General features: G+C 37.9%; 1 protein-coding gene and 1 non-coding gene across 2 annotated transcripts; one reads left to right on the forward strand and one right to left on the reverse strand.

Moving 5' to 3' along the window:
• Window positions 1-2358: 2358 nt before the first annotated feature.
• LOC146476601 (F-box only protein 22-like) lies at window positions 2359-10846 on the reverse strand. Its single transcript, XM_085114474.1, has 3 exons — window positions 10547-10846; window positions 8076-8543; window positions 2359-6433 (listed from the first exon to the last, which is right to left on the reverse strand). The coding sequence occupies exons 1-3, from the start codon at window positions 10772-10774 to the stop codon at window positions 5858-5860; spliced, it is 1272 nt and encodes a 423-aa protein (XP_084970600.1). The 5' UTR covers window positions 10775-10846; the 3' UTR covers window positions 2359-5857.
• On the forward strand, window positions 7798-7870 carry Trnaa-agc (transfer RNA alanine (anticodon AGC)). The gene has a single exon. It is a non-coding gene; the product is annotated as a tRNA-Ala (tRNA).
• Window positions 10847-11533: the final 687 nt, after the last annotated feature.

Here is an 11533-nt window from a genome sequence, read left to right on the forward strand (position 1 = left end):
TTAGTCTTGAAATTCGAAATGCAACAAGTACCGCTTCCTTTTGTAGTAAGCTGAAAGCATTCCTCTTATCATAAATATTCATTTATATATTTATTTATTTATTTATTTATTTATTTATTTATTTATTTATTTATTTATTTATTTATTTATTTATTTATTTACCACTGCTTTTCACTTACATTTTCGCTTTTTTAGCCTAACTATGATTAATGTGACTATGTAATATATTTTAAGATTTGCTGTAGTTCTGCCATTGATTTTGGTCCCATGCGTAACTATGATAATACTTTGCTCTAATTACTTAACTGAGGGAGCCCATTCCTTAAAGACCCTTATAACCCCGGTGGCTTCTCTTGGGCTTCATCGGCATTAGCGTTTAAATAATTAGGATTTTTTTGCTTGCTTTTGTACAACTTATGGCAAAACAATAAACTGAACTGAAACTGATCTCTGAACCTTCATTGATCACGTTTTTCCTGGTTCATTTGTCCGTGTTTTAATCTCTTGTGCACTGCTTTCAAACCCGTCTAACTTCGTTCACGCGGCCAAGTGTTTTAAAGGAACATTGCAGCTTAAAATTTCCAACATCATTGCAATTAAAATGTAAATTCATTTCTTTTATTTTAACAGTACTATTTGCGAAATTGTCATTAGCTTCTTCTTCTTCTTCTTCTTCTTCTTCTTCTTCTTCTTCTTCTTCTTCTTCTTCTTCTTCTTCTTCTTCTTCTTCTTCTTCTTCTTCTTTTTCTTCAACAACAATCATTTTCAACTTGTGAATTCTGCGTCAGTTCTTGAGAATATTCTGCTAAATCACTGATTCTCCGATCTGTGAAGAAAACTATGAATAGATTCCCAAACATGTAAGCGGAACTCGGTCTAAGGTCTGTGGGGTGTGTTGGTGGATGTTCCTTGGCAGTTGAAAACGTCCGTGTTTTTTCTCAGTTCACTGATTTGAAAGAGAAAGCATCCATGTTTTCGAGAACAATTCAGTTAGCAATGAGTAAAACCATCGAGGAATTCAAACATGCTGTGCACCAGCTTCAACAAATTAGCGACAATGCGACTCTGCGCGGACAACCAGTAAACTAATGGCATCGGCTAGCTAAGGCTAGATATCCTCCTTTTGGTAAAATCGTCAACCCGGGGGGGGGGGGGGGGGAGGGGAGAGGTATAACGGGAAGATGCAAATGTTGCTAAGTTGTAAGTTTCCAAACAGAATGTAGCTTCCAGAGGGCCCTAAAAGATGTCCTGTAAACATCAAACGTGTCAAAAGTCCACCAGAAACATTTTAACGCAAAAAAGGCCCCAGGCTAATTTCAAATACAAGCAGGTCTTCCCATCCAGCCACCCCCGTGACAAATATACCTGAGTACTCTCTGGGATTTTCAAGTACCTTTTAAAATTATTTGATAGAAACTCATTTTCCAATAAATGCCCTGTGTGATATTTTGTGATAAACACTTCTTTGACTCTAATAGACTCCCGTATCTACTTTGAAAGACCCTTTTAAAAAGCGAGGCAAAATAAATATTCAAATCTGAATACACTGTCCCTTGTGTACCCTGCAAGAGCCTTCTTGTTTTACCAGCTGCGAAAGAAACAAAAGCTGAGGACGGGAGTCTGCTATTGCAGGCTAATTTGGTCTCCTACCACCTTCGCTTAAAGAGTCTGAAACGACAGCCGTCTCCTCCCCCTCACCCATAGGGGGCACGGGCGATGAGACGACTGAATCCAGAGTGTTACAATGTGGTCGGGTGACGTCACATTCTTATTTTTGAGAAACTGGTAAGCACATATGCATTTTGATTAGTTCTTGCCTAAATAAAATAGGTAGCGTTCACTAGTACATTTGTGATACGTATTTCCTTTAACTGTAAGCATGTACGGCATACACCTATGTTTATCGGTAAAAAGAGATCACAAGGGAACTACGGGTTTTCTCTCTCGTTCTTTTTTTTTTTGGGGGGGGGGGGGGGAGGCGGGGGGTAGATAGTGGTATGAAACTGTCTCAATGGGTATGCCGGGTTCTGCGTATGGATACCATCATTTACAAAACACCCAATACACTGCTAGCAACTCCCTTCTTAATAGTTTGGGTAGAGCCAACATGCACACGAGGGAAAGAAAAATATGGCAATGAACAAGGTGATGGGGAACAGGTCTCTCTCGGGTTTTGCTTGCTACAGTTTGATCCACTGTACCACTTGACTACCCAGAAAGAGACTGCCAGCAATCTAAACACAAGTCCTGTCCAAGAACTGCCTCTCACCCCGCCCTTGACCCTATACAGGGTGGGGTAAGATGGGGGTTCTGGTACAGGACTATTAAGAGACCCAAGCATAATAGAGTCGCAGATCATCAATGGCTTTTTACATTTTATTTAACTTTTGACACAGCAAATTTAAACTTAAATTATAATTGATGTTGAATATTTCTACACTAAAATCTACAAACTCCCTTGAGTTGATTTACTCCTCAGAACTATCGGCCATAAATATTTACATTAAGAGCAAACAGCTGAAAACAGACCAGTACAACAGGCCTGAAACTGCATGCAGTGTCAGCAATAAGAAATAATTATAACATACAAAACAACTCTCAAATTAACCTCCTGAGATTCAGTACACAATACCAAATTGCTATAATTAATAACAATAAATTAATTTTGCTCTTCTTAAAAATATCTCCAGGGAGGGGAATTGTGCCTTTAAAATAACAAGAAGGTCCAAAGATTACATGAGGGGGTGAGGGGGGCAGAAGTTAATGATCTTGACAGGTTTCAATTTTTAATGAGTATTTGTTTGTTTGTTTGTTTGTTTGTTTGTTTTGGGGAGAGCGAGTGAGATTCTGGTCAGTATCTTGGACGTTTCCCTAAATTAAAAAATATATAAGCTGTCCTTGTTACCGATAACAAACAAAGGCATGGTACTTATTTTCATTTTAGTTTGGGCTTTTGATTCTACTGACTGAGGCTGTAAATAGTCTACGCTGCAATTATTATTGACATAACCCTCCCAGATGCCAGTAATTGAAAACCAATGATTTCCATACATACTCGGTAAAAACTTTTGGCTACTATCTAAGTGAATTGTGGCCTAGAGACAATTTGCAATTACAAAATAAAATTTAAATTTAAATTATTTACAGATAACACTAACCAAGAAAACAAGTCATCAAGGAGTGGCATATTATCCAGACTAAGAGCACATTTCTTTTAAACAGGGACCCGCACTATAAAAGGAATGCCAGTCCTCCCACTTTTGTCACACAGTCACTGCTTCAGCATCACATTAGGGATGGCGGACATAGCGAGCAAAATATAGGAAGTAAACGTTGTGGAATCGGTATTTCAAGAAGTAAAGCCAAACATGTCTTGAAAAACTAACCTTAGCTGTTAAAGGAATATTTTGGACAAAATATATTTTAACTGGGCCGCAAAACCAAATCAGTAAATCTCAAGCTTTACTCGAGAGGTAAATACGCATATGAATATTAAATTTATTCTGACAATATTCTATTGTATCTTGCCGCACGGACTCTGGAATGTTCACAGCTCAGTGTCTACAATGAAATGACTGGCAGCTTGGTGTATAGTATAGTGTGGGTCCGTGTTTAAGACCAATCCAGAAATAGAAATACATGGAATAGATGGTATTCATGTCCTTTTAGGGCCATTTTTCCCCCGGAATGAACAGAATAGTGATTCCATTCATTCTGACCCTGATAGCTGGAGGAACAGAATACATTTTACTTAGAATAAGAGAAAAATATTGCTTTCTTTTCTGAAGGTTTTTAGGTTAGTGGGAATAGGCAGAGTTGTGTTCTTTTAGGAACTGATCTATTCCGTTATTTATGAACCAGAATAAGAATAGCCAAACTTGTCCTAATAAAAAATGTGCCCTGAATATCAATTTCCCTGACCATCACCCTGCTGGCAGAGTCTCCTCCAATCATCCCAATATCAAAGAGAGCTCTAATCCAACAGGCCTAGTGTACCTTAGCACAACATAAGCCTGCGCATCTTACTGAATCATTAAGGGCACTTAAAATCTGGCAAACCCACAAAGTTGTAGAAAACTATAACAAATCATTTGCGAAGCGCGATAATGTAAAAGAGAAGTTCCAAGTTGTTTTTCAGCATCACTTCATTTAGTACGAACCAAAAATCGTTGCAGCTAAAACAATATTTCAAAATCATAGGCAGCCATGATACTTAGCAACCAAGGTGCTTCTGAATCAACAAACTAATACATATTAAAATTAAAAATATGAATTTCTTTAACAAATTCCAGTCAAAGCTATATATTATTATATGTGTCTACACTCTCAAATAGCAAAATATTAAAACTGATATTAAATAATAATTCCTTAACAGCAGTTCTTATGTGACAAGTCATCTGAAAATTACGATCATGAAGATAAATTCAAGATGCTGAATATGCTATTTCTAAATTTATTAATAACTCAAAAACATACCAAAGAAAAGTCCCAAAATCATGGTTTTGGTGTCTTAGTCTATGTTTTTCGACTTCTCCTACAAGAGAATATTTATTAAAGAAGATATATCAAACAAAGAATAATTTATTACTGGTAGTTTGAGAGGAACAAATCTCAGACTTATACTTTTAATTCAAGATGACTTTTCAAACCAAAATCTTGAAAAATATCGATTCAAGACCTTTTTCCTTTCCCTATAGAGATTTCTGATATTCTATTTTCAATAACTTTAGTTCTTTAGTTTTTTTGGGGGTTGAGCCAAAATGACTACATGCCCCGTTGTTTCTGCAAGTGCACCTTCATTTTTCCAAGTTCCTCAGGATATTTTTGGATATAAATTTATATAGAATTAAACAGATTCAAGTATATTTAGCACAATGTACAAAATCATGTATAGATATTTCGGAATAATTTATCTGAATATTATGGTACACAATTTGCCCTGTTAGTTTTTGGCCTTAAGCCCCACAAAATAAAATTGCATCTATAAGAAAATCACTTCCAACTCATTAACCTGTCTAGTTAGTCATAAAACCATATTTACACGAAGAAACGCCTAGGTGTATTTTATTACAACTACATCTTAGAATCTTAGAGTTTTGAGGGTAAATGGCCATGTCCTCAGCTCTAATAAAGGCTTTTGTTTAAATTACAAGAACAGACTAACAAGCCTGCATGAACAGTAAAAGAGCAGACTGACTTAAGATCCAAATGAAATGAGATTCATGGGCTCAGTGACCTTACAGAATACATGTACAATGTAAAAAATTCAATAAACTTCTGATCTTACACTGCATCTCAGTGTTCCATTTAAAAAGGTGGTGCATTTACTTGACAGGGAAATTAATTCAAGAAAATGAGAGGAGGCACATGTTTAACTAAATATGATACTAAAACAAGCTAATGACCACAAGTAATTTATTGTATTACAGTTAGATTCTGACGTCAAGCCCTGTGTTTGTTTTCATTCAAAGGACTTTTTGATGTCCTTAGTTTTGTGGTAGTGGTGGTGGTGTGTGTCTGGGAGGGGGAGGGGGAGGGGGGAGGGCTTGTTTTAACAAAAGCTTATTATTGGTGAGAATTTGTCATTTCAAAGTAATTATTATGGAAGGGTTGACATATTTAAAAAACACATCTAAAACACCTTAAAACACTGAGTTAACAATCTAAAACATCTTGAAACTGCAAGCACTAACAGTCCATGGGTTTAAACTGATTCTTGGGAGGCCTTATCATTGGATCAATAGCAGCATCAGAGATTTGTTTTGGGAGAAGCTTATTTTCAGAGGTGCTTATAATTTGAACTTTATGGTACAATTTACAAACCACACATAAATAATACAGCAAACTCTGCTCTGTATTACTTCTTACTGAGCCATTTAGACTTGCTTGAGGATGCCTCACCCTTCCCATCTGACATTCGCACGAGTGCTTCAGCAGCTGCACCTTCATCACTCAAACTGGCACTCTTTGATCGTGAAGACAATGAACACAGACAAAATACTGACGAATATGAATGCAAAAAATGGCCGTCTCTCTCCAGCTTTCCTTCACACGAATGCAGATCCAGCCCCAGTTCTCCATTGCCAAAGAAACCTAGCACAGGGATACCGGGAAATTCTTGTCGAAAAATTCCAGTCTCCACATTTTTGGCATAGTAAAACTTCTCACCGCGACCAATGCACGACACCATAAAGCAAGCTGTGTTTGAATTCTTTTCGCAGGGAATGCCAGATTTCTTGAGTTGCCTCAGACTTTGTTGCACTCCATCTGCAGTATCACCATGGTGAACCATGGATATGGCTTCAACATTTCCTGCTATTGCAAGTCCCACAACGCCTGTACTTCTCACTTCATTGTCCACCATCAAGAGTGATTCAACAAGTCCACCAATTATCACCACATCTGATTTACTATCTCCTTCATTATTGCATGCCTAAAATATTATGGAACAATTTAGTAACCAAAGAAATCAAATACAAAGTTTCTTGCTATATGGACCGATAAAAAAAGAACAATAAATGAAAATAAAATGTGCAGCTCCAGAAAAAATCCATACCCACCCCATGAAGGTCATTGGAAATTCCTAGGGAGGAAGGGGGTCTTAAAAGCCAACATTTTAGAAGCAAAGTTTAAAGCTAAACTGGAATTTCCTGGAGGGAGGGGGGTGCAAAACAAAAAAACCTTCCGTGGGGGGAGTATGGATATTTTCTGAAACTGCACAATGTATGGGAATTTCAGTGGCATGATGATCCACAGTGGAGTGGCTCTCCATTCACTTTTTCATGGTCAAATTTGAACTGGACATAAGGTAAAGACCTAAATTTGCACATGAGCCACAGGGCTGCCAACAAAGCTGCAGCCCTACCCTGTGTCTGAAGCATGAAACAGCTAGGAGTATGGCTACTTTCCCCATCCCAGGTGCTACTCAATCACAGGGTTATCCCCAGTACCCATTTATACACCTTGGTGTAGTTGTAGAGATACAACACGGAGCAAAGTTTTAATCTGAGAAAATTACACAAAGGTAGAGGCTAGACCTTGAACCACCGATCTTTGGATCAGATTTCCAATGCGCTAACCACTACACAATGTCACGGTGCCTCCAAACAGGGTAATTTTTAACACCCATGGATAAATTTGCTTACTCCACAAGATTATAAAAAAAATGCCCTGGACTCATTTGCCTTCATAAAGCCTCTTATAGTTAGAGTGGCAGAGGGGGAGAGGACGGACTCAGTTATTTACTCATCCCTAGCATAATGGCTGGTGCAAAGAGGGACTAACAAGGTAAACTTGTGTTAGGCTACAGGGAGCTCACACAAACAAAGCTAGACAAAATTACTGTAGCATAAGGCACCCAGGAGTATAATTTACTACTTTCCTGTGGATGGAACACTAGTCTATGACAAGGATACCTCAGACAGTAACAGGAAGTGAGAAACCAAATTCCACTAAAGAAATGTGATGATATGTTTTAAGCCTGGTAAATAAGTGACACAGGCATGCCATGGACTTGTATAATGGCTCAGTTGTGTATAATAATAAGTATTATATTAGTAAATAAGAATTATTTTTTTTATGTTATACTACATTTATTAATTTATAGTTACTTAGTTGTCTTATTATTTATCTTGTATTTTTTATTATTAGTTTCAATGTAGGGCTCCTATTGATAACACATATACTTTTTGTATTCTGACGGGATTACCCTAGTTAAATAAAGGTTTACTACTACTATTCACAGAAATTCAGGATCTTTGTCACAAGAACCTAGTTTAATGGCCTAGCTACCACAAGTCTCCTGTAGCTCAGTGGTAGAGCATCCGAACTAGCAATCGGAAGGTCAAAGGTTCAACTCCTGTTGGGAGAACTTTGATTTTCTTTTTCTGAGAGTGTCACTAGCTGAATAAATATCTACCAAAATTCCAGGACTCCTCAAAATGGTAAACCAATGAGTGAAATGTCCCACTCGCCAACTATGTTTAACTTAGTTCTCTATTTTACTAGTCTTGGGCCACCAAGTTGATGAAAATATTGCAGCAAGAACATTCAGTCAACTACGCAGTAACACTTACCTTCCAGATTCCTGAAGCCACTTTCCCAATGACATCAAGGTTGTTATTGTCACCCTTAGCTAACAGAAAGGCGCACTTAACTGTCCCATCTAAGGGAACTTTCAAAGACTTCTCCCAGCGAGACTTGTATGTTCTGTTATTTTTAACCTCTGTGAGACCCAAGTTAATCACATGGGCTGACGCTCCCTCGATTTGCGGCATCAACATCAAGGCAACGCCTTCTGCCATTTCCACTTCTTCAGAGATGCCACCTTCACCGGTTCCAATTATGCCTGCCCCAACACACCCAATGAGGACACACGAACTGGGTAAGCGGCACTTCACAAGCATTAACAAGTTTTTTATTTCATCTCTTCTGCTATCGGAATATTCAGTACATCTACTCACTAACAGAATGCATGCTGCTGGAACCAATGGTAGCTCATCCAAAAATTCAGTGACCCTGCGACCTATAATTTCCATAGACAGCTAAGGGTTGAAGAGAAAACTGTGTTAAACATTCAACTTGCTTGAATCATATGGGGTCGCTACAGCAATTAGGGGGTTAGACTTTGACCAAACATTGCATCAGAGGGGTGGGGGCATCTCATGTCCAAGGCTGCCGCCTAACAAGAGCCCAGTAGCCTGGGGCACCCATGAAAATGCTCTGGGTACCTAATTTTTTTGCAGCAGCACCTAGCACTTCATGTGTTGGGTTCCTAACTGCTTGGCTCCTTGAAGTTTTTCTTAGGCAACAGCCTTGCTCATATCCCTTTAATAAGCAATAAATTATTTATTATTGATCTATAGATATCTGCAACCTTCAAATGATATAGATTCTGACTACCATTGCTTGCATCTAAGCATGTGACAAAAAAAGGATTTCACTGGCTATCAACCATGGCATGTTTTGTTTTCATTGTGTGGTCTTAAAAAAGGGCAGTACAGACATTTGTCGTTTTGGCAAACAAACAAAACAGAAAATAAAAGGAAAAAATCAGGTATTTGGCCTAAATAGCATATGCAAAAATTATTAAATAAATATATCTTGGTCAGAAATAGTGTTTGTAAATAACAAAGATTTTAAGCTCTGGGTAGGAAATGTCATCACCTAGGAGATTAAGACTGTTCCAGGCTCTCAGTATACTGGGGAAAATGTGAAGGAAGCAGGCAAGCAAAGGAAAGAAAACAAGGGGCCCGCATTTCCCCCAGTACACCAAAAGCCTACAACAGGCTACCAGGAAGTTGTCCAATGTTGAAAGGTCAGTTTAGATGGTAGAGTGGAACCCTGGTTAGTTGCATAATAATTTATGTAAGGGTTTTTTTCCCAAGAGGAGAGAGGTATTCCCTTGCATAAGCTATATAGGCATGTGCCAACCTAGGGCCCCTATGGTTTTTTAGCCATTTTGCTCTGAAAACAAGAATGAATTTTAGAGGCCTGGGGCCAGTTTCTCAAACGTCCCCATAACCTACTGGGCCCGATAAGTATATTTTTAAATGTTTTTTTGCCAATTACACAGTGATTACACACACGGTACTTTGTCAATGTTTTCATAGAATAATTGTAAGATTTTAAAATTTAGTATTCAAAGGTAACAAAAATTTACTACTGTCAAAAAATATTTATCACCAAAGATATTTATTGGGCCCGGTAAGTTACAAGGACTTTTGAGAAACGCGCCCCAGGTCTGAAAAATGGTAATGGAAAATTACTGAGGTCTAAAACAGGGTCAGGGTTTGGAAGACCGGGTGGCACACCTCCCCCCCAGACAAGTACCCGGGGGTGGGAAGGAGGTGTCACTTGATAACTTTTACTTGTGGAAGCAAGGCTCACAATCAACTTGTATATAAGACAGTCTGATTAAGGCAAATGATTTGTGACATCAAAAGCAATTTGTATGCAAAAACGATAAGAGCAACAGACGCCTTCTTAATCGTCATTTCCTTTCTGTTTTTGCTTGGAATGTTAATTGACTGACACAAATTAGAAATTACCTATAAATTATTCAAATTAAACAAACCAAACATGGAATTTTACATGTTTATTCGTCTTTGTTGCGCAGTGCACATTTGCACTTTCGTTAACACAAATGACGTAAAATGCGGCGGAAACTGAAGCTTAAAACAGGGAAAAAATGCAACTGACTGCGCTTTCGATTTCTTCAATGGCATGTTCGTTTGGGCCTTCACTTCGATTCGTATTGGTTTAATTTTGGGCACAAAAATTGTCAAATATTATAAGCTTATGTAAGCCTTATTGAAAACTAATTAACAGAAGTTTCGCATAACGGAGCAGCAACCAAAGGCCAGAGCTACAAAGCACAAAAATTGAAGAATAATTGACAAGGATAAATTTAAAGCCCTTCTGATTCTAGAATATTATTGAACAAACAAAATTCAATTAATGTCTCGTAAAAGCACATTATTCGACTTTCTTGGGCTCTGTTTACGGCCAAAAATAAAATAGATTTTAAGTTAACATTTTCCCTCACCTTTGATGTACAAGGAGTGCTGTGTAATTCATGATAAGTCACAAAACTCATCCATCCCAACCTTTGTCTGGAGCGAATAATTCGTCTGGCGGTGTCTCGCCATAAACGACAAACTTGCATGCAAACAAAGAGCGCTCTTGCCGGCAGAAACGATAGAATAATTTCTACGACCTCTGCGAGTGAAGAAACACACTCCACTGAAGATCGTCGACCCAGTTTTGAGGCCATTTTGATGCCGAAAATAGTGACAAGGAACTCTCAACTACCGTAGCTAGCAAACATGGCGAATCTGAACTAACATTTGTGGAGACTGAGTACGAATGGCCGTGAAGAGGGGACACGTCACAGGCAAAGCTTGAATTGGGGGAGGGGAGACACAGTGGATGGGCCTTTCAATTCTCCCAATTAAAACTAAATTTAGCAGACTGAAGCTTTTGTGAATTTACCGAATTTTCTATGTTGTATTGTTTGCCTACAGTATATGGACGTAATGTTTCTTGGCAAGCTTCGGCATTTTTCTAAAAGTTGCTACTTTTAAAGGACCCTAGTCAGCCTCTGCCATTTTCGATGCCATGGAAATCATTGATATTGCATGGTGAAGCGAAATCTTATTGCTTTACTGTAAGTTGTGTTCCTGAAAATATGTTACATTATCTTTAGCAGACCTTAGTAGTTTCACAGTGATTTCGTTTATTTCGACATGCTCCGAATAAAATATAATAGCCAAACTCTCGCACATAAACAAAAACAAAAGTGTGGCTAACTAGGGCCCTTTAATAGCATCTCTAGTTTTAGGGATCTCTAATAAATTGTAAGGGCTGTTGTTCTTTAAATTAGTTGTAGTTATCTTGCCTAATTAAGTTAATTTTTATGCTGTTTCCATGTACTTTATATTTGTTGAAAATTAAAAAAGTGTGTAGTTGTTGTGGAAAAGCTTAGTCCTTTCTGATTTTTAACTTATCACAGACACAACAACGATAGACCATA

This window comes from Pavona decussata, unplaced genomic scaffold (assembly GCF_977016875.1).
Source record: "Pavona decussata unplaced genomic scaffold, jaPavDecu1.1 SCAFFOLD_76, whole genome shotgun sequence".
NCBI lineage: Eukaryota > Metazoa > Cnidaria > Anthozoa > Scleractinia > Agariciidae > Pavona > Pavona decussata.